This window comes from Lepidochelys kempii, chromosome 3 (genome assembly GCF_965140265.1).
Source record: "Lepidochelys kempii isolate rLepKem1 chromosome 3, rLepKem1.hap2, whole genome shotgun sequence".
NCBI lineage: Eukaryota > Metazoa > Chordata > Testudines > Cheloniidae > Lepidochelys > Lepidochelys kempii.
In genome coordinates this window covers 156,174,317-156,198,317 of record NC_133258.1, presented here as the reverse complement: position 1 = coordinate 156,198,317, position 24,001 = coordinate 156,174,317, and the positions used below count along the sequence as shown (strand labels likewise).

Below are 24,001 nucleotides of genomic sequence, written 5' to 3'. Positions count from 1 at the left end.
GAATGAGGCAGGGCTCCTGTGAAAACGATAGTGTGTGCTCACATAAGTTAAAGACTGTATCCTAATGCATACGCACAAGGGTGCTGAATTAAGGCTTTACAGGCCACCTTTGTTCTGGCACTTTCTGACTTTTTTGAGTGCTGGACATTGCAACTGTAGCTCTCCTTTCATGTAGTTTTTTGTTTGTAATATTTAAATGTGTTAGACACTGGAATCGTCTCCTCAGAGAACTGGCTGCAGACCCATTATCTGGGTCATTTAAAATGGAAGAATCAGAAACAATTTTGTGCTGGCTAGGGGATGGGTTTGGTGACCTCCTGGTTTATGTCCATCTCCAATTTCGCCATGGTCCTTCTATACTTTGTTTTTAGGGTTTGACTGGAGTCTACATTTCAAATGGGAGCAGCTTTCCCCAGAGCAGAAAGCCAAACGAATTGACCCTACAGAACCCATTAAGTAAGTAGCAAGGCAGCAGAGGGGGGAAAACTGGGGTGTATGGAGGGCTTTCTTCTGTGGAAGTTGGTGCCAGCCAGACTGTGTCCAGGGCCTTGTCTGATTTTCCCCTTTTCACTTGCTGGGAAATTTGCACACTAAGGACTAGACTCAAAGCCCACTGAAGTCTACGGGAGTCTTTCCGTTGACTTCACCGGCTATGGATCTGACCCTGACTGGAGATATTGCCCAATTCTGTAGATACAGCACATGGTTCTATTTAGCTGGTCCAGAAGGAAATCTAAGTACCTAATTAGGGACCTGGTTTAACACATATGGCACCATGGAGGAGACGGATAGGTACTCCCACCCGTCCCATAACAATCCTGAGTCTCATGGGTCTGTCCTGAGTTCCAGTTTACTTTGGGTTTTACAACTCAGGGTCACAATTATTATTATTATTGTAATAAGGTAGTGCCTAAGGGCTCCAAATGATTCCCCCACCCCAAAAGGCTAAGTAAAAATAGGTGAAGGTTCCTAGTTCTTCCAGCCTGTGAACGAGACCCTTCTTCCCCCAACAAAGACTCTTACTTTACTTCTCACAACTCATATTTTACCCAAGAACAAGAGGAATCCCTGAAAAAGGGTGAAACCCTTGATGAAAGCAAGTGATCCAGATCATGCATTCCCAACCAGCCTTGCCCTTCTAAGCTGCCTAAGGGGCGGACAGCAAGTCTGAAGGTTATAGGAAGTGAGTGATGAATCTCAGGAGAGTTAATCAAATCAGGAAGAGAAAAAAATCTGACCTCATCCCTTGGGTTGGAGGGAGTGCCTCACCTTATTCACCCCTTGTTGCTGGCTAAGGTATGATGTTGGCTGGTATTTTGTCCGGTCCTTGAACAGAAATGTCGTTGTTGTGACATGAAGCATGGAACAGGGAATGTGGTGGTGAAAGCTCAGAGCTCCAGAAATGATGCAGAGGACACACATCATGGGGAACCAAATCTTGCTGCTTCTTGTCCTGGTTCTTGTAATGAGCTCATGTTCATCTCCCGGTGCCCCATCTCATTTTCGTGATTGTCCTGCCTGCAAAAACAATTGGAGCCCCCTCGCGGTGCAGAGAGATCATGAGACCCGAGACAAATCCAATGCATCTTAATTGTACATGTTTGCAGGATGTGGCACAGGCTCGTAGGCATGGGGCCTGCCCCATCGAATGGGTGATACTCCTAAAATGATCCTCCTCTCTCTCTCTCCAACCCCTCCACATGACTTCTCTTTGATAACCTCAGCTCATCCAGAAGGCAAAAAGTAGCCCTGTTTGGAAATAAAGATCAAACCAGGGGTTCTCAAACTTTTTTTGCTGAGAACCCCTTTGAAAATATTTCAGGCTGTGACGACCCCCCCCTAAAAAGGGGCAAACTGCCCCCCACCATGCCACCCTTACTTCTGCGCTGCTTCTGGTGACTGTGGTGGTGCCTTCAGAGCTGGGCATCCAGCCAGCAGCCACCGCTCTCGTGACCCCGCTGCAATAGTCTTGTGACCTCCTTTTGGGTCGGGACCCCTAGTTTGAGAAATTCTAGATCAAACTCACAGTGATGGCTTTTAAAAATCCCCTGTTGAATAGGCACAGGCTTCCTCTCCCTGTTACAGTGGTGTTCCTAATAAGATCTCTCCTGGCACAAAGGCCATTTAGGTCATGCCATGTAAATAACCCCCAAGTGCTAAGTGCATTTTTGGTTATGAAGCGTACAATAAGGGCTGTGAACTCTGGGCTCATAGGAGTTGTGTTAATGTGTGCATTAACCTGTTTTTAAGTGCCGGGCAGTTTATGATCGATAGAAAAATACCAAGCCAGCCAGTTAAATGGCTTTGCCATGTTGAGACATGTGTCCTTGTTTCGGGATGATAGGAAGATTCACAGATATATCGCTCTGAAAGCAGAATAGGAAGAGAAAGGAGGTGGCTTACTGTGCATCTCAGGTTCTACTCCAGTGTTTGAGTAAGGGCTTGTCCCCTCTTCCCTTTGTATCTCTGCAGGACTCCAATCATTGCAGGGGGGCTCTTTGTGATCGACAAAACCTGGTTCAACCACCTGGGGAAGTACGACACTGCCATGGACATCTGGGGTGGGGAGAACTTTGGTGAGTCTCTGTTGTTGCAGGGACGTGGGGATCTTCATCCTTCCAAGAGATGGGGCTGGCTCTTCCTTTCAAGCATGGCTGGTGGGTATCATAGGCCAGGGGAGGCTAAGCATCCCGAAACAGCCAGGCATGGCCCCACCCACGCTCCATCCCGAGGCCCCCTTCTACATCCCAGTCTTCCCTCATGGTCCCAGACCAGGCTGCTCCTCTTCCTGCCCTTGCTTAGCCTCTCCCCCCGAAGAGGGCTGGGGCTAGGGAGAGCTGGCTGGTGGCCTAGGACTCGGGGCACCTAGGGTGGGCGCTTGGACCGGCTGGCTGGGCTGGGGCCGGCTGGTGCTCCGGGGCTGGGGCGGGCCGGCACTCCAGAATTGGGGCGGGGCTCTCCCAGCTGTAGTGAGGGGCTCTGGGCTCTGGTGGGGGAGGAGGGCAGAAGGGGCAAGGTAGAGGTGGGGCCTCTAACGGAAGGGGTGGGGCTGGGGGCTAGCTTCCCTGAACGGAGGTAGGGGGGTTCCATGCACCACCCATGCTCTCAAGTAGTGTCTGACTAATACTGGGTTCACTCTAAATGCTCTGAATGGTTTCCCCTAGTTATTTTCATCTGTATCCTGTGCAAGTATGGGAGCGTTTCAATGTCTCAAAGTGCTCCAACACTGACAAGGCTGCCATTATTGGTCTATAGTACTCCATCTCCTCCATGGTGATAGATACAGTGCTGCTAAATACACTAAACCAAAGAGTCTCAACCTGGTGATTGTGAACATGTTACTGGGGCACTGCCAGTAATCTCCCATTCCCTCTCATTCTTTCTTTTTTCTTTAAAACATCCAACTATGTTTCTAGCTCTTACGTTCACAGACATCACCTTGAAAATGTGAATGGATGCAGTAATACCTGCCTGAATTTGCAGCATGCCTGAAATATTAGCTCAGGTGTTCTCGAAGGGGCAGGGGGGTTGCAAACAGCTTAGCTACCCGGGATCATGATTTGATAACATTTGTAATGTGCAAGCCACATAAAGTGCAGATCAGTAATATGTAGAGAGTGCTTTAAGGAGGCCAGGTTCACAAAGCTGAAAACAATTATGAGCCAAATCAGCTGGGATGAAGAATTTATCAGAAAAATTTGAATGATAATTGGGAATCATTTAAGAACACCTTACTAGAGGCCCCAAAAGCCACAATCAAGGAAGGAGGTTTTACTGGTTAAAAGACCAAACTGATTTAGAGGGGAATGGAAGACATCTGTAAAAAAAATAAAAGAATAATATAGAACAAATTGAAGAAAGGGAAAGTTGACAATAATGAATATAAATCAGAAGCAGGGAAGCCAAGGGATACAAGGATGAATATGTGGCCAGCAGAGTTAAGGACAATAAGGAGATATTTTAAAATATATTAGGAACAAAAAGAATCCTGACAATGGTATTGGTCCACTAATAGATGGAAATGATAGAATGATCAATAATAATGCAGAAAAGGCAGAATCATTCAAAACTATTTCTGTTCTGTATTTGAGGCAAAACAGATGATATAGTTTCATCATATGGTGATGATCACACACTTTCCATTCCATCAGTGTCTCTGGAGAATGTTACTAGCAGTTACTAAAATGAGACATTTGCGAATCATCAGGTCCAGTTAACTTCTATTCAAGAGTTTTAAAAGAGCTAGCTCAGAAGCTTGCTGGATTGTTAATGTTGATTTTCAAGAAGTCTTGGAGAAATGTGAAAGTTTCAGAAGACTGAAAGAAAGCTAATAGTGTCCCAATTTTTTAAAAGTGTAAATGGGATGACCTGGGTAGTTATAAGCCTGTCAGCCATCCCAGGCAAGATAATAGAGCAGCTGATACAGGACTTGATTAATAAAGAATTAAAGGAGGGTAATATAATTAATGCAAATCAATGTGTGTTTATGGAAAATGGATCCTGTCAAACTAAATCGGTATTTTTTTTATGAGATTACAAGTTTGGTTGATAAAAGTGGTAATAGTGTTGATGTAATTGACTTGATACTGCACAACATTTTGATTTAAAAATCTAGAACAATAAAAAATTAACATGGCACACATTAAATGGATTAAAAACTGGCTAACTGATAGGTCTCAAAATATAACTGTAAATCTAAATATAAACTGTAAATTTATAAACTATAAATCCACAGGGATCAGTTCTTGGCCCAGCACTATTTAACATTTTGAATAATGATCTGGAAAAAGACATTAAATCATGACTGATAAAGTTTGCCAGTGACACAAACATTGTGATGGTGGTAAAATTGAAGAGGACAGGTCACTGATTCAGAGTGATCTGGATCACTTGGGAAACTGGGTGCAAGCAAACAATAATACAGCTAAATGTAAATCTGTATATCTAGGAACAAAGAATCTAGGCCATACTTACAGGGTGGGGGACTCTATCCTGGGAAGCAGCGACTCTGAAAAAGATTAAGGGGTCATGATGGATATTCAGCTGACCCTGAGCTCGCAGTGCAATGCTGTGGCCAAAACAGCTAATGCGATCCTGGGATGCATAAATGGGAATCTTGAGTAGGAGCAGAGAGGTTATTTTACCTCTGTGTTTGGCACTGGTGCAGTCACTGCAGGAACACTGGGTCCAGTTCTGTGCTCACAATTCAAAAGGGATGTTAATAAATTGGAGAGTGTTCCCAAGAAGAGCCACAAGAATGAATGAAGGATTAGAAAACATGCTGTATAGTTTTCAGAGTAGCAGCCGTGTTAGTCTGTATCAGCAAAAAGAAAAGGAATACTTGTGGCAACATTAGAGACTAATAAATGTATTTGAGCATAAGCTTTCATGAGCTACAGCTCACTTCATCGGATGCATTCAGTGGAAAATACAGTGGGGAGATTTATATACACAGAGAACACGAAACAATGGGTGTTACCATACACACTGTAAGGAGAGTGATCAGGTAAAGTGAGCTGTACCAGCAGGAGAGCGGGGTGGGGGAGGGGAGCGTTGGAGGGAGAGAACCTTTTGTAATGATAATCAAGGTGGGCCATTTCCAGCAGTTAACAAGAACGTGTGAGGAACAGTGTGTGTGTGGGGGGGTGAATAAACATGGGGAAATAGTTTTACTTTGTGTAACAACCCATCCTCTCCCAGTCTTTATTCAAGCCTAAGTTAATTGTATCCAGTTTGCAAATTAATTCCAATTCAGCAGTCTCTCGTTGGAGTCTGTTTTTGAAGTTTTTTTTGTTGAAGAATTGCCACTTTTGAATTCTTGCTCATTCACCTGCACATCTACCAATGTGATATATTCCATCATGTGCCAGCAATGCCCCTCTGCCATGTACATTGGTCAAACTGGACAGTCGCTACGTAAAAGAATAAATGGACACAAATCAGACATCAAGAATTATAACATTCAAAAACCAGTTGGAGAACACTTCAATCTCTTTGGTCACTCGATTACAGACCTAAAAGTGGCAATTCTTCAACAAAAAAACTTCAAAAACAGACTCCAACAAGAGACTGCTGAATTGGAATTAATTTGCAAACTGGATACAATTAATTTAGGCTTGAATAAAGACTGGGAGTGGATGGGTCATTACACAAAGTAAAACTATTTCCCCATGTTTAACACCCCCCCCCCCCGCCCCGCCACTGTTCCTCAGATGTTCTTGTCAACTGCTGGAAATGGCCCACCTTGATTATCACTACAAAAGGTTTTTTCCTCACCGCTCTCCTGCTGGTAATAGCTCACCTTACCTGATCACTCTCCTTACAGTGTGTATGGTAACACCCATTGTTTCATGTTCTCTGTGTATATAAGTCTCCCCACTGTATTTTCCACTGAATGCATCTGATGAAGTGAGCTGTAGCTCACGAAAGCTTATGCTCAAATAAATTTGTTAGTCTCTAAGGTGCCACAAGTACTCCTTTTCTTTTATGCTGTATAGTGATAGAGTCAAGATTCTCAATCTATTTACCTTAAGAAAGAAACGGTAAGGGGTTGCTTTATTACAGGCCATCAGTGTCGACATGGAGCACAAATATTTAATAATGGGCTCTTCAGTCTAGCAGAGCAAGGTAAAACATGGCTGGAAGTTGAAGCTAGACAAATTCAAACTGGAAATAAGAGGTACATTTTTAAACTAATCAATGGAACAATTTACCGAAGATCATGGTGGATTCTCCATCACTGCCAGCTTTTGAATCAAGATGGGAAGTTTTTCTAAAAGTTCTGCTCTAGGAATTATTTTGGGGTAGTTCTCTGGCCTGTGTTATACAGGAGGTCAGACTAGATGATCACAGTGGTCCCTTCGAGTCTTGGAATCTATGAATCTATGAAAAAACAATCATCAGAAGGCTGTGACAACCTTTCCATGACTATACTGCTAAATCGGAGAGAGGTTCTCAGCTAAACCTTGGCAAGATGGAAAAGAGGTCCCAACATAGAAAAGGTTGAGCACAACTGCCCTATATAGTTTGATGACAAGTGGATTTCGGGCCCTGTGCTTCTAGTCATCTAAATCCACCTCTTCCCTCTGTGTTAGCACCTGTCCTTTGGGGAGCTCCTAGCTGTGAGCCTTGATGGAGAGGTCAAATAGGTGATATACCATCCCTGTTCACGATATCAGACAGCTAGATCTGGCTGGGCTTGTTTCTGTTTGCAGCTGTAATGATGCTGCAGATCGGATCCAGTAGGCTTGCAGCCATGAGAGAAGAACGAGGCACTTGATGACAGGGAGACAGATCTTAAGCTGGTTTTAATACTTCAGCACCTCTGGGGAGTGTGGCTAGCAACAAAAAAAAAAATCCTGTGTTAACAGATGTAGCAACGCTGTCAGGGATCCATAGGAACAGATGCTTGTGTTTTGTAATAATCCCATCCATTGTTTAGAGCTATTGTTGTCTTCCATACACTATTTCTCTAAAGTATTTTATTTCTTTCTTGCAATGTAAAGTGTCTGTGTGAGAGAGAGAATTTCTTGCCAGTGGTCTGACTTGCAGCATCTGCTCTTTCTTGCACTGCTGTCTGAAAAAATTAATCACAAAAAGCCGCAGTGAGCCCCTTTCTCCCTCTTGGATTAATCGTCTAAAACATGTCTTTGCAAAGAAAACGAAACATAAATGTAGGACGTGCCATGCTGGATCAGATGTGTGGTCCATCTAGTCTGGTGTCCTCATTCCAGGAAGGGACCAAAATGGACTATTATGGAATAACCTGCCTGTAGGAGAAGTTTCTTCCCAACCCATCAGTTAGCAGTTGGCTCATGCCCTGAAGCATGAGGGTTTACACCCCTTATACATTGTTCTAACCTATGTTATGTTGCTGGCTGTTTTCATTATCAACAAAGTTCCCTTTGAGGCTGGTTCTGATAATGTCTTGTTCTTATCTTCCCAGTATCAGAGGGCAGCCATGGTCATGGAGCCCCCAGGCAGTATTTAACCAAGGTGCAAACTGTAACAGACCCAAGTTTTGCTAGCCATGGGGCTTGCCCATCTCACTGCTAGATTAAGCCAGACAAGAGTTGCAGGGGTACCATGAAGTGCAAAAACAAGTGACATTGGCCAAGCTTGGATTATGATCATGGAGGGTGGAGGAGACACTCTTTATGGAAGGCCCTGGACTGGCAGGAGACCTGGGTTTGGTTCCCAGTTCTACCACTAACCTGCAGCATGACCTTGGACTACAAGCCACTTCATCTCGCTGGGCCTCCTGTCAACTCTTTGTGGCAGGGAATGTTTCTGACTGTGTGTATATACAGGGCCTAGCACACAGGGGCCCTGGTCTCGGGTGCAGCTTCTGGGCACTGATGTAATAGCAGCAATAATTGTCCTTCTGTATTCTCCATCAGCAGAGTTCATGAGGGTAGGCAGGGTGGAAACCCCACTTGGACCACAGTGAGTCTCACTGGCCCAGAGAGGGAAAGTTGGCTTCTCCCTACAGCAATGGTGGTGTGTCTGACCCTTCGTAACAGGCAGCGACTGCTCAGTCAGCAAGCTGGGAGCACTCAGACACGAGGTAGCTGAGAAGCAAGACGACAGCTTGTGTGTAAAAAGGAAAGCAATACGACACAAAATGGACCAAACAGATTAACGTAGTGACACCAAAGCGGTGAACTTGTGCCTCCAGCTACGTGAGGTTAGCTCCTGCTCGCACCTCTGCACAGCCCCACTGAGGGAGGTCAGAGCATGCCCCTCAGAGTCCTAGTCACAGCGCTGCTCACCTTCCAGCTGTGACAGAAAAGAATCTCCCCTGCTCCAAGCATTCATGGGGCCAGAGTCTGATCTCACTTGCGCCAGAGCAACTCCACTGGCTTCAGGGTAAGTGACTGGGAAATCAGGATCTTGTGGTGCATTTTGCAGGACTGGAATGACTGACTGTTCCTTTCATTATGTTTGCAGTGAAATACAATTCAGCCCTTTGGTGATTTACTCTTCTTCCTAATTAGATGGAGCCCTCGGAATACGATGTAGCACTGCAGCCGTGGTTTATTTCAGCATTAACAACTGAGCTCCGCTGCTTTGTGGCAGTGCGATTGACAGCCACAGGGGACTGCCAGACTCCATCGAAAACAAAAGCAAGTTGGAATCTGCATTCAGATTAGAGGGAGGCCTTTGGGGATGTTGTCAGTGCCCAAACTGGTTTGAAACTTTGTTCCTGAGCTTTTTGTCAGTGAATGTACTGCTGCTGATGCCAGGCTGCCGAGTGTCAGCCTGCAGATTGAAGGTGCTTCATCCCACTACGGCATGGGCAAGCCTCCAGCACACCTCAAACCTGACCTGCAGGGACCATGGCTAGGACTGTGGCTGGGGTGGTTAGTCCCCCTGGCCATTCACTTTCTTTGCCGAGAGTGCCAGCAGAGATGCTAAATGGGATGTGGACCCTTAGCTGGTAATATTACGGTGAGACCCGCCACATATTTCACGTAGACCACTGAACATCCTTTGGATAGTGGTAACATCCATTGAGTACCAACCCTGAATGGATTCAGGCTAGAGACCTAGCAAAGAACAGTTTGGTAGCCCATTAGCAATCCCTTCCACCACCCAGTCCACCCTCTGCTTTGCTGTCTCCGTTTGTCTGCTGTCTTTCCCTCTCTGCAGATGTTGCAGTTCCTCTTGTCAAGCCTTGGTACCATGTGCCATGTAACTCAGGTGTGCATTGTAGTAGCCGTGTCAAGCGGGTGGCAAACGGTGACAGGAAGAATAGGATGGAGTCGTGGTACAAGCAGAAGAGTGTTCCCCTGACAGGACAGAGCCCTGCATGGCCAAGCTGGGGATACTTTAGAGTCTGATACTTTCTGTTACACACCAGCTTCCTGAAATGTGTTTAACAGAACATGGATGGATTTTAGCAGTAACAGAGGCAAAAATAACAATGCACCAGGGATTGGCTTTAAACTCCAGAAATGGTTTGTGGGTAAGGGCCAGGTCTAGGCACCAGGGCGTCTGGCTTCTATTCCTGGCTCAGTGTGACTTGGACCCATGCTTTAACCTTGCAGGGCCTCAGTTTTACCATCTGCTAAATGAGCATAAAACCACCTCCCTCTGGGGGGGTTGTGAGGATTACTTACTACAGTAGCACACTCAGATCCTTGGAGGGAAGGAGATATAGATAGGGTCAAGTATTATTTCCATACCCAGTAAGCTGGGAAGAAATTAAGGCTTTGAATTGCCCCTGCTAGGATTAGACCCGATGTCTGCAAGGCTGCTAGATGTTTGGAAGTTGCCGCTTCACTTACAGAGATTCTCCTGCAGCTTGAGTACTGTGCTTTCAGGCTGATTTCCAGTGCATTGAAATCACATCATCCTTCCTCTTCATTGTGACTGAAGACACAAGCAAGCAGGGGGTTGAAATATACAGCCCCCCTTCTCTCTAAACCCTTCAGAGAGCCATAGTCCCTAGCGGGCTAAACAGAAAGGGGGAGGAAGAGGGATGAATGGTGCAGCATCCACAAGTCTGTTCCCATCTGCTTGGACTAACTGTGCATTCATCAGTGCCCCCTTTTGACGGCAGCGATACTCAGGGACCATACAGCACGGGACACAGGGACTGATGAAGAACAGCACCCGGCTGTGAAGAGAGCTGAATGTAACAACTTAGAGCCTCCAAACCCCTTGCTAATCTCATTTCCTTTCTGTTGCGATTAAGGTGGCTCCCAATATAGCACTAAGACACAGCACAAGGGCATGTTTTATTGGCCCATTAATACCCGCCCTTGGGGGAATTGTGAGGTTCCCCTTCTTGCTGGTGCCTTCTACGCAATAAATGCTGCAGCAAAAGGGAAAAGGGGGGGGGGGAGTGGCAGCAGGGAGGGGACCTCTGAAAGGAGGGACTCGCATCTGTTCTCCTTGCTGTGCTTCCTCTCCCGACCTCTGGCAGCACCTCCTGCTGGGGCCTTGTCGTTAGAGCGGGGCTCAAGCCGTGAAATTTGGATCCAGATGTCAGGCATCCCAAAGTCAAGAAGGCTTTGCAGCTAGCTTGGTTTCTCCTGTGTTTTCCCAGAGAGACGCCGCAGTGTGTGGTGAGGGCTGGGAACAGCTGTGTCTGAACACCCCCCAAAGCAGTGCATATGCGGCTCGTTGCTGTCACATGAGTGCTATGATTATGACTGGCTGTTTTGCACTACCTGATACTATTATCACCATGCTTAAAGGGATACTCACCCAATTCCCCTCCCCCTCCCCCAAATTTGGGTTTTATATATTAAAAAATACCTTTTACAAAACCTGACTGACAGATACGCTTCCATGAATTAAAACAAAAATTGCACAGTAATCATCCCAGTGCCAAGGGAGAGGGCACACAGGAGGAGTCCCTCCTTTCAGGGAACTCAACCCTCAAAGAGAGAGAGGAAAAGCCTTGTCTAATGATCTGAGACCCAGGGACATCTCGAGATCTGGTGCTGGCTCTGTCACTGACTTTCTGTGTGGCCTTGGAGAAGTCACCTAACCTCTGTGCCTCAGTTTACCCCTATCAGGTATTAACAAACTGAGCATTCTGAGGAGAGCAGCAGAAATTATTAGGGAAAATGTTAAGCGCCAAAGATTGTTCTGAGAGCTTGATCACCCCACACCAAAGGTGGGGACATAACACTCCACATATATTTGCAGGGTGTTCACAGGGCGAGCAAAGAATCATTACAGTGATGCATGAGGTGTAACTAAGAGTAATGGGGTGGAATTAAGAAAGCTGAATGTCAGGTCAGACCTCCTGACAGTGAGATGTATTAAGCTGAGGAACAGTCTCCTAAGCAAAGAGGTGGAAGAGCCGTCTCTTAGGACTTTTAAAACTAGGCCAGTTGGGGGACATTTCAAAGGTACAAATGGCTGATAGGTGCTGAACTCCCACTGACTCTATGGGAGTTAGGCATATCATAGAATCATAGAATCATAGAATATCAGGGTTGGAAGGGACCCCAGAAGGTCATCTAGTCCAACCCCCTGCTCGAAGCAGGACCAATTCCCAGTTAAATCATCAATTCCCAGTTAAATCATCAGTATATAATCACCACCTGTGCCTTAAAAATCTCCCCCATTGTTATTGGTGGTTATTTGTATTGAAGTAGCAACTGAGCAGCATCAGTGTGCTAACACTGGAAAATGAAGTGTAAGGAACAATCCTGCATGGGCAGGGCAATGGACTGGATGATCTAATGGGTGTCTTTCATGCCCAATTTCTGGGATTCAACAGTAAAATGGGGCAAACAGTACTTTCCTGTCTTCCAGGGGAGGAGCGAGTCAATGTTTGTAAAGCTTGATGAGTGCTAAATATTGCACTGCAATTTCAAAAATCACCATCATTATCCAGAATACAAGAAACTGTGAAACTAGTCTCTTCGTATTTTCTCTCTATTTCCCAACGGGTGTGCGAATCCCTATTCTGTCGAAAGGTGATGATGCATAGATTTTAAGGCCAGAAGGGATCATTAGATCATCTAGTCTCATCTCCTGCATAACACAGCCATAGAATTTCACCCAGTTCTCCAGTATTGAATCCTTGATCCACAGGGGATATAAAAGCTTCCAAAAAGGCCCACCCAGATGTTCAGAAACTGGCTGTGGGCAATTTGGACTAAATTCCCTGACACCAGCGGCGTTGTTTTCCAGGTTGATCCTGCAGAGAGCTGCGCAGGCAAATGTATGTTTGAGTGACCTTGTTGTATATGTGCGTGCAGCATAGGCACCAAGGGCCCCATCTTACAAGATGCTGAGCACTTCCTGGGATGTGTCAAACACCCTCAGCTCCCATTGATTCCAGTAGGAGCTGAAGGGTGCTCAGGACCTTTTATGATCAGCTCAGTGCTTTGCAGGATCAGGCCCTGATTCATAAAAACATGGGCCTTCTAAAGGCACGTTGCAATCATTAATAAACCGAATTCAGACCCTTTCTTGGTGAGCCCACGTGGAGGGACAGGACTCTGAGTCAGAAGTCATTACAAGAGGAACAAACAGCAAGCTGCATCCGTGATGTAAGCTGTGCTGCATGTCTTGCTCTTCCCATTGTGCTATTACCCGCTGCGCTAGAGGCTGGTTTCAAGTGGGCTAACTTCAAACAGAGACTAAGTAGCTTTGAAATGCACTTTTAAGAAAGCTGAGCCTAGGAAAGCCCCTCCAATAATGGATTTACCTGGCTTTGGTGTGGCAGCGGGTGAAGTGAGAAAGAAAACCAGGATCCACCCTGCTCCAGGAGTCAGGAGATAAAAGATTGAAGCTGATTCTCTTGCAGAAATCTCCTTCCGTGTGTGGATGTGCGGAGGGAGCCTGGAAATTATCCCCTGCAGCCGGGTTGGACATGTGTTCCGGAAGAAACACCCCTATGTCTTTCCAGAGGGAAATGCCAACACCTATATAAAGTAGGTATTGCGCTCTGGCTGCCTTCATGTACTGCTAAATGATTTGTTCCTATGTGAAAAGGAATTGGGTGTTGCTGGGAGAGCACAGCCCACATCGGTAACGGATGAAGGGGGAAAGATTGGACGTGTCAGCATTTCAGCAGTCTCCCAGCCCAAAGCAGACATAAACCCAGTGCATTTGGTAGCTGGGGTATTGTCAATAGAGCCATTCAAAAGTGGATTGGAAAACTGTTCTGGGGAATTGTGTGTGTAGGCTATAGCAAGGCATCGAGGACTGGGACCTGATGAGGCCTGTGTTGCCTTGTAGCCCTAACCTCTAGTATTCCAAGATGTGAATTTGATTGGAGTGTGGACTCTGGTAGCCCAAAACTCCTGTCTCCCTTCAGGGCTCCCAAAAGAAACCCAGTACAAAGATATTACAAAAAAAATTCACGTGTCTAGGTTTTTTTCCAGGGATTAATTCCTTCCATGCAGCCTCTTTGCCACTCCTTTCTGTACCAGTGTCCGTGAAAGACTGCTCAGGTTCCAGAATCATGCACAATTCACATGATGATTGTTGCTTGCTAATTGCCAGAAGTGAGTTTGGTGCTAAACAGGACATAAATCTAAAGTCAGTCCCTGCCCTGAGGAGTTTACAATCCGGTGGTTTTTACAGTGATAGTCTGGACCATTAAATCCTGAGGCCATTACTTGCAGAGGGAGTATTCCTGAAACACAGAGAAGTGAGAGAATAGACATAGAGCAGCAAGAAATATTTGCAAGTAAATTTGAAGCTTCATCAAACTCACCTGGTTCAGGGGTTTGTTATTGGCTCTAAACTCCGCTCAGGGTCATTACAAGATTTCTGAAAGTCTGCAAGCCTTCTGCACACCTCCAAGCTGACATGGAGAACACCTGAGCCATTTTCTGGTCTCACATTGAAGCTGGGGGCGTTAATGGTTTCTACTGAGCTTCACTTTGAGTTTATTCAAATGAGGCAAAGAGGGCAAATGCACATGGCCTGAAATGAAGGAAATATTTGACTAAAACCCCGAGAAGCAGAACAGCTGAATTGTATACAGCCTTTTAGAGACCCCCACCAAGCTGTGAGACCAAGCCCCAAGCAGGCCTGTCGGGAATGTTACCATGAGGAGAATTAGCTGTGCTTCCAAGCACAACAGCTGCAAAGCATCCAGTTATCTTATTACACCAGCCAAGATGAAGAACTTCTCCTCTAAGCTGTTGCCTAGATTGTGTACAGCAATTGCAGGAACAGGGAAGAAGTGGAACCTCCGTGGTAACCAGGAATTAAGGCAAGTGTGGCCTGGGTGGAGCCAAAGTAGCACCCCCAAATATGTTGGTGATGGGGTGGAGAGACCGGTATAGTCACAGAGTTAGTGGGCTCCCTTGATAGAATGTTGGAAGTCCCTTTATACGCTTCATAGATTTCACCTCCACCATTTGTGTTGCCCCTCTAGAAATACCAAGCGCACAGCCGAAGTGTGGATGGATGAGTTCAAACAGTACTACTATGCTGCCCGGCCTGCAGCACAAGGGAGACCTTACGGAGAGTAAGTGGTGGTTCTGGCGGCCAGTGGAAGTGCAAAGGTGCCCAGTGTGCCTGATGCAATGAAAAGTTCAAGGTGATGATACAGGGGCATTGTATGCAGCCATGGAGACGTCACCATGTAGTTTCTGTGGTAACAGTTAATTAAGTGCTAATAATAGGCAGATGCTACATTTAAGGAGATACAGTCCCAGCTCCCAAGCATATATCCAGTTTGTTTAGAAGTAGGGCTGTCGATTAATCGCAGTTAACTCATGCGATTAACTAAAAAAAAATTAATTGCAATTTAAGCTCAGTTTTAATCACACTGTTAAACAGTAAAATAAAATTGTAATTTATTAAATATTCTTGGATGTTTTTCTACATTTTTAAATATATTGATTTCAATTACAACACAGAATACAAAGTATACAGTGCTCACTTTATATTATTTTTATTACAAATATTTGCACTGTAAAATGATAAAAGAAATAGTATTTTTCAAGGCACTTCATAGAATTGAATTGAACATGTGTATTATCATAGAATATCACGTTGGAAGGGACCTCAGGAGGTCATCTAGTCCAACCCCCTGCTCAAAGCAGGACCAATCCCCATTTTTTTTGCCCCAGATCTTTAAATGGACCACTCAAGGACTTCATACAAGTACTGTAGTACAATCTCTTTATTGTGAAAGTGCAACTTACAAATGTAGATTTTTTTTTTTGGTTACATAACTGCACTCAAAAACAAAACCACGTAAAACTTTAGAGTCTACAAGTCCACTCAGTCCTACTTCTTGTTCAGCCAATCGCTAAGAGAAACAAGTTTGGTTATATTTACAGCAGATACTGCTGCCCACTTCTTATTTACAATGTCACCTGAAAGTGGGAACAGGTGTTCTCATGGCACTTTTGTAGCTGGCATTGCAAGGTATTTATGTGTCAGATATGCTAAACATTCATGTGCCTCTTCATGGTTCAGCCACTATTCCAGAGGACATGCTTCCATGCTGATGATGCTTGTTCAAAAAGTAATGTGTTAATTACTTAGTGACTAATTTGTCTTGGGGGAAATTGTATGTCTCCTACTCTGTTTTACCTGCATTCTGCCATATATTTCATGTTATAGCAGTCTTGGATGATGACCCAGCACATGTTCGTATTAAGAACACTTTCACTGCAGTTTTGACAAAATGCCAAAAAGGTATCAATGTAAGATTTCTAAAGATAGCTACAGCACTGGAACCAAGGTTTAAGAATTTGAAGTGCCTTCCCAAATCTGATTTGGACGAGGTGTGGAGCATGTTTTCAGAAGTCTTAAAAGAGAAACACTCTGATACAGAAACTACAGAACCCAAACCACCAAAACAGAAAATCAACCTTCTGCTGGTGGCATCTGACTCAGATAATGAAAATGAACATGAATCAGTCCGCACTGCTTTGGATCATTATCAAGCAGAACCCGTCATCACCATGGACGCATGTACCCTGGAATGGTGGTTGAAGCATGAAGGGACATATGAATCTTTTGCGTATCTGGCACGTAAATATCTTGCGACGCAGGTTACAACAATGCCAGGCAAACACCTGTTCTCACTTTCAAGTAACATTGTAAACAAGAAGCGGGCAGTATTATCTCCTGCAAATGTAAACAAACTTGTTTGAACAATTGGCTGAACACGAAGTAGGACTGATTGGACTTGTAGGCTCTAAAGTTTTACATTGTTTTGTATTTGAATGCAGGGTTTTTTGTACATAATTCTACATTTGTAAGTTCCACTTTCATGATAAAGAGATTTCACTACAGTACTTGTATTAGGTGAATTGAAAAATACTATTTCTTTTGTTTTTTACAGTGCAAATATTTGTAATCAAAAATAAATATAAAGTGAGCACCATACACTTTGTATTCTATGTTGTAATTGAAATCAATATATTTGAAAATGTAGAAAAACATCCAAAACTATTTAAATAAATGGTATTCTATTATTGTTTAACAGTGCACAATTCATTTTTTTAATCACTTTTTAATTGACAACCTATTTAGAAGCTGTTAGGTCATGCCAAGGAGAGGACTGAATTCTTGCTGGGGAATCCACCCCTCCCCCCGAGCGCTCCCAGCCAGATTCCTGCTCTTGACTTCAAGTAGCTCTAGTCCTAGAGATGGGCTTTAACGTTGTAGTTTAGAAGTGAAACCAGCAGGCAAGAAAAATAATCGGCATGTTCTGGACCCCGTCTTGGCAGACATGGCTTTATGGAAGCTGAATTACTGCTTTATACTCCACCAGGACATTTATGATTCTGTCCCTTATAATCGTGGCTAGTCAGATATCCTTCTTATTAAAAAAAGGTCTGTATTCACAGCCAGCCTTGCATTCTAATCCCCTAGTTTCACATTCTCCTTGCTTTCACAGAGATTCTCCTTTCAAGCTCAGAATGAGCATGCAGGGTCTCAGTCCAAAGGTGAATTGCTGGAGCAGAGTCTCTCCTGCTTTTCAATTTTCAGAGAATCTAGATTATTAAAATACTGTGCAGCCTGACCTGTTTACAGTCAGCCACATCCTCTTCTCTGCTACCAGCATGGAGGGAAGGAAAAGCTCTGTCACACTAGGCAAACAGGACTGCAGAGACACAGGGTTCTGAGAAGGGGCAAGCAAACTGTGTGGGATGCTTCCTACTGCTTCATAGTTACTAACAGCCCACATGTGCTCGCTTGACACTTGCTCAGCTTGACGGTTAAAAGAGGGCATGGCCTACCCGGGTAGTGGATTGGCACCACGAAACAGCTACTCTGTACAGTATGCTCCCCCATCTGGTAAATTTGGCCTTGATTCATCAAAGTACCAGTAAGAAGGGGGGAAAAAACGGTTGTCGCCTGTCCTCATTTGAATCCTGGGTCCAGTAGCTCTTCCCTCAGGCTGGGGGAGGAGCATTCAGATGCGGGCAGGCTTGTGCCTGCCTGCCTCCTGGACATCAAGAGGTGCTTAAGCATGTGCTTAAATCCCACTGACTTCAAAGGGATTTAAGCACATATTTAAGTGCTTTGCTGAACTAGGACATTAATTATTATTTTATTAGCATATAATGTATATTCATTTCATGTAAAATTCCTCTATTAATTTAATATTTATTTAGTACATTAAATAGCATATATTAAATATTTTCTTCTTATATCAGCCTGTTCTTCCTTCAATCTCAAAGCACTGTACAAAGGTGGAGAAGTATCATTAGTCCCATATTACAGACAGGGAAACCAAGGTATAGAGAGGTGAAATGACTTGCCCAAGGTCATATGGCATATTAGTGCCAGAGTAGGGAATAGACGCTAGATCTCTTGACTCCCAGGCCTGCATGTTATTGGCTTGGTACATATACAAACCTTTTCTTCCTCCCTTGTGACTTGGATCTGATCTTCGTGACTCAGATTTGCCTCCATATGTAACATCTGTGTGTTCACTGCAATTATTATAACTACATCATGTTTTTCCCCCACAGCATCCAGAGCAGACTGGAACTGAGGAAGAGCTTGAAATGCCAGACCTTCAAGTGGTACCTGGAAAATGTTTATCCAGAACTTAGGTATTGGACAATTCTTGGTTATATGCTTCTTCATAAAGATTTAGTGCCAGCTGATTGGGATGTGACCGATACGTCACGGACCTCCGTTTCCACCGGTGCTTTCAGGTTCTGTGGGCGAGGGGAGAACTCAGAAATCATCACTGAGAACCTTTTTCAGGAAGTTGTTCTCTGCCCGAGGCAACAGCAGATGCCTGAGGGCTGCTGAGCCAGAGCCCATCTCGCTCTGTGTCTCAGGTTTTCTGCTAACGTGTGTTTTCTTCGCTACTTTCAACTGGCTCCCCCACAGGCACCAGAAGCCATTGCAGCAATTCCCTCAGTGGCTACCATCACCCATCTTGGGAAATGGTGCAAAGGATTCTGGAGATGCATCCAGGGACCCGCTGGGAGTGATTGAATGTGGAGTCAGAGAGAGAAAAAGACTGAGAGTTAGGCCTTGTCTACACTAAAAAGTTAGGTTGACCCAGCTATGTTGCTCAGGGATGTGAAAACTCTACATCCCAGAGTGACGTAGATAAGCCGACTTAATCCCTGGTGTAGAATGCAGTAGGTTGATGGAAGAATTCTGTTGACTTAGCTACCGCTTTTCGGGGTGGTGGATTACCTACGCCAGTGAGAGAACCCCTCCCATCAGAGTAGGTAGCATCTACACCGAAGCCCAAAAACGGTGCAGCTGTAGCATATCACGTGTAGATGAGCTCTTACTGTATAGAGCTTTCTTCATACAAAGAGGCTTTGCACTGAGAGTGAAAGACTGGTGGGCAGCTGAATTTGAGGTTCCCTCACACTTGTGAGTCAAAGACAGACCTTTAACGGGCACCCAATTTATTTCTGTCTGCTGTATTTGCCAAATGCCATGCTCTTAGCCTATCTCCTGGAGTGATGGCACGTAGGAAGGCTCTCAGTCCATCATGAGATACCTGTTCTGCAGTGTAAATAGCCATCCTCTACAATACACATAGCGACTCATCACTGTGATGGGCCTTGCAGTTCTTTGTTTCAGAAACGAACCCATCCAACTAGGTGAACAGCCCCCCCTTTCTCTGAATGCCGGGCATGTCTACAGCAGCAGGTAACATCATCTTGGGTTATTTCCCCAGGATTCCTGAGGAATCATTGTATCAGTCTGGAATGATCCGGCAGAGACAGAGGTGTCTGGAGTCCCAGAAGTCTGAAGATCAGGAGTTCCCCATCCTGAGCTTAAATCCCTGTATCAGCAGCAAAGGTGTGGCAGCAGTGGCACAGGTAACTGTTTTAGGCCTGCCCCTCTAATACAGATGAAAAGAAAGCTGAGCTACACATAGGAATTCACCTGGGGGTCTTAAAGCTGATCCGTCAGGGGCCCTGAGCCTCCAGTTTATGGGGACAGCTTTGCCCGCATAGTTGGCCTCTGGAAGATTGCCCCCTGCAGGACAATCTCTGTGTGGCACTGAGCTTCTACCACTTCCCGTCCCAGTGGTTGGGAAAAGGGGGTGGGGGTGTGATGAGGAACCCCTGATCATCCCCCGTTGCCAATAAATCAATCAATCAAAATCACTTGGGGCCATTGGCAGCCCCTGTCAATTGCCGCAGCCACCAGGCGACTAGCCCTGCAACCAGACAGCCCCAGAGTCAAGTGAATGCAAAGATGGCCTAAGACCACCTTTGGCCTAACCCGCCTTTCCTGAGCTGCACTGAGCACTCCTCGTCAGCAGCTCAGGTCACCCCGACCTCTCTGCTTTTCACTTGCAATTCAAATGCAGAGATCAGAGGAAGAAAATGAGAACTATAATTTCCCCTCATCTTTGTGACCTATTTACTGAATTGCGATGGTATTTATAACTTCATAGTCTGCATTCATTCAATATTAAATTGCCCATTAAACTAGCAAGAGCTTAATGAGCGTGACCTCATTTATTTTTCAAAATCTCACTGAGAGAAGAAATCTGCAACATCAGTCAGCATGTGTTCTCTGCTCCAGATTCTCAGACACATTAGAATAGGAAGGGTGGTCTTCTGCTGAGGTCTTTGGACTCAGAAGGTCTGGGTTTAAATCCTGTCTTTGCCACAGGCTTCCTCTGTGACCTTGGGCAAGTCATTTAATCTCTTTGAGCCTTAGTTCCCCCTCTGTTAAACAGGTATAATACACTTTCCTACTCCACAGAAGTGCTATGAAAATAAGTTCTTTAAGGTCTATGAGGTGCTCAGATACTCCAGTGATGGGAGCTGTAAAAATGGATAGTATGTAACTGTACACTTACTTTGTGCACACAAATGCAATAACTGTACATGTGTAACTCTCACTAGGGCTATGTCTACACTGTGAGCTAGGGGTGTGTCATGGGGAGTATATACTGGCCCTGCAGCCAAGGGGTTAAGGCAAGTACTGCTGGCCGAGGCTGACTGGCTGCCTCACAGCAGCTGTGAGAATAAGAGCTGGGAGGTAGAGGGGCAGGGCTGCTGTCAGAGGAGCAAGCATTCTGGAGAAGGAAACTCCTGCCAGCAAGCTGCTAAGGAGCCTTACAGAGTCTCCTGAGAAAGGACAACTGGACCAAGAGGCTGAAAAACCTACGAAAACCACGGAAGGTAGGAAGGAGCTCATGGTGCAGCAGGAAGAGTTGTGTAGGCCCAATTCTGCATATTTGGCTTAAGGGTGCTGAGCTGCAACTCCATGGAGTGGGCAGTCCTGGGTTCCCCTACTAACCCCTCAGAGACTTAAGAACTGAGGGAAATTCCACCCCTGGATACCAGGACCAGCTGACCCCACCAAGAATAAAGAGAAAACCACATATCCTGGCCAGACTGTGTGAACTCTGGTTCAACACTCTACGTGGCCAAAGGGGGCGCTGTTGCATCAATGCACCAGCCCGCCCGGTGGGATTCCCCTGCTTGTGTACCATACTCATGCTAGCTCTCCTCAGGCTCACACAAGCGTAGGTACAAGTGTAGCTGAAGTAGCATGGGTCGCAACAGGGGAGGCACAGCCAACCTGCCACGACCCATGCTGCCATGGCTACACTGCGATTTATGCCAGCTAGTGCGAGTGTGTGTACAAGAGCAGGGGAATCCCACCTCTAGCTTGTCGTGTAGACATAGCTAGGGTGACCAGATGTCCCGATGTTATCGGAACAGTCCCGATATTTGGGGCTTTGTCTTATATAGGAGTCTATTACCTCCCACCCCCGTCCTGATTTGTCACACTTACTGTCTGGTCACCCTAGACATAGCCTAAGTGTGTGGGGGTTACACATGCAAAGTGGGTAATTAGTCACATAAGTGACCAAAAGTGGCTATATTGCTGCAGAATTACCTAATTTGCATGTGCAAATGAGGCCCGCTGTGGTATATGCATTTAACCTACCTTTCTGCATCTCTAATACAAGCAAAAAGCCTGCTTTTCTGTACTGTTAAATAGACAATGGCAAGTCGGATTCCAGGTGTTACCACGGAATTTCTGTGACAGTTTTTATAGTATAACGGTCACATTATCCTGGTTTTAAAAATCTTTTTCTTTTGTCCGCTGCTGTGAAGGTGATCCACACAAACACCAGGGGAAAGGCTTAACTAGAGCTGGCTGAAACATGTTGCGTAACAAATTCTCTCAGAAAATGCGGTCTAGTCAAAACTGGAAGTTTCAGTGCATTTTGACGCCATTTTCAAATTTTTCCAATTGGGAAAATCAGAATGAAAAATGTTGCTTCGAGTCAACGTTTCAAAATGAAACGCCATTTGCAATGCCATGGTACTTTGAATGAAAAATGATAATTTCAACAAATCAAATTAACATTTTTGATCAAAAGGAAACACTTTCTAATTAGGAACTTTTCAGAATTTCTTGTTCCACTACAGTTTCTGACATTTCGACTTTCCACTCTGATTCAAGGTGAAAAATCGTTTCAAAAAGTCAAATTTTCCTGTGGGATGAAAAATCCATTTTTTGTCCAGCTCTAGGACTAACTCTGCAGAAGAACAGTGAAACTGACGATCCACAAAATAGTAACAACTGCAGGAAGCAAACAGACAAAAATAGAAAAAACTGATTTCCAGTCTCTGGCAGTCATAGTGATCTTAGGTGTTACTTGTAACTAAAGCAGGTAGAGACAAAAATACGATGGTTAAGTTGGCAGTGTTCCTTTAAAGTTTAGATTATCACAAAAATGTTGGAAATTACTCTGTCCCTTAAGGCAATCTGTACACTATGGACCGTGACAGGGGCACAGCTCTACTGTTACAACTGTGCTGCTGTAAGTTTTCCCATGTAGCCACTCTTTGCCCGCAGGAGAGAGCTCTCCTGCCACCGTAATTAAACCACCCCCAATGAGCAGCGTTAGCTCTGTTGGCAGGAGAGCCTCTCCTGCCGACACAGTGCTGTCCACACCAGCACTTTTGTAGGTGAAACTTGTGTCGGTCAGAAGTGTGTTTTTTCACGCCCCTGACCGACAAATGTTTTACCGACAAAAGTGGTAGTGTGCGCAAAGCCTAAATGTGTGCATGGCCATGGGACGTCCATTAACAGATCACAAAATATAGAATAGGCAGTAATTCAAAATCCTGCTTATGTGCATTTATGACTGTGAAAACAGTGCAGCTCCTGTCAATTATATCCTATCATCGTTGAGTCCAATCTTGTTTAATCAAAGCTTGATTATTTGGAAAATGGGTTTATCCAAAACAAGGCTGTGTTTCTTGATGTGCACCAAATACACTGAAAGGATCCTGTCTCTCCAAGACCTTTCCCCATGAGTACTGGTTACTTATTTGCACTTCCATGGCTCCTTCCATACAATGCTCTCAAAGCCCTTTGCAAACATTAATGAATTAAGAGCCAGAGCCTCGATTGGTATAAACTGATGAAGCTCCATTGACTTCAGTGGATCTAGGAGCTAGGCAGATTTACACCTTTGAGGATCTGGCCTTCATTCACACAACACCCTTCTGATGTAGTTTAGTATAATGCCTATTTTAGAGGTGGAGAAACTGAGGCCCCGCAGATTTGTCACTTGATAATTAAGCCCCTTTGAAAACGATAGCCATGTGTTGATTTGCCACAGTGAATCGGTGGCCGAGCCAGGAGAGTCCAGGCTGCCTCCCTCCTGGTCCCATCCCTCCCTCCCTGCATTATGGCATTCTCCCCTCTGGTGAGGAAGGTGTGGCATTGTTCCCTGCTGAGTCCAAGGATGCTGTGTGGAGGGAGTTCTGTGGAGCAGGACTAGATGCTGATTTTCCAGGGCTGAGTGTGCTGTCTCTACAGTGCTCCCGGCCAGAAGCTTGGTATTTTTCCATCTTGTGTCTCATTTACTAAAGGAATTGTTTGATTTAGCTCTTCACTAGCAAAATGCATTTGGGAGTAAATAATTGATCGTAATTTTGCCCTGGATCCTCTAAGGAAGATGTCACCAGTGATCTTGTGCATTTGTTTTCTGTTGTAACTGAGCATCAGTTGATAGTAGGCTGTGCAGGAACCTTTTTGGAATAGATTTCTGACTCTGGGATTCATTTAATAAATCCATTAATCA

The 24,001-nt window shown here is 44.9% G+C and overlaps 1 protein-coding gene across 2 annotated transcripts in view; it reads left to right on the top strand.

Moving 5' to 3' along the window:
* The window catches only part of GALNT14 (polypeptide N-acetylgalactosaminyltransferase 14), a 184,524-nt gene that overhangs the window by 149,281 nt on the left and 11,242 nt on the right, over positions 1–24,001 (top strand). For both annotated transcript variants that reach the window (XM_073338658.1, XM_073338657.1), the window contains 6 exons: positions 372–456; positions 2,473–2,576; positions 13,277–13,403; positions 14,861–14,953; positions 18,426–18,509; positions 19,607–19,751. In XM_073338658.1, the coding sequence (XP_073194759.1) occupies positions 372–456; positions 2,473–2,576; positions 13,277–13,403; positions 14,861–14,953; positions 18,426–18,509; positions 19,607–19,751 (638 nt within the window). The remainder of the gene's footprint in view (positions 1–371; positions 457–2,472; positions 2,577–13,276; positions 13,404–14,860; positions 14,954–18,425; positions 18,510–19,606; positions 19,752–24,001) is intronic.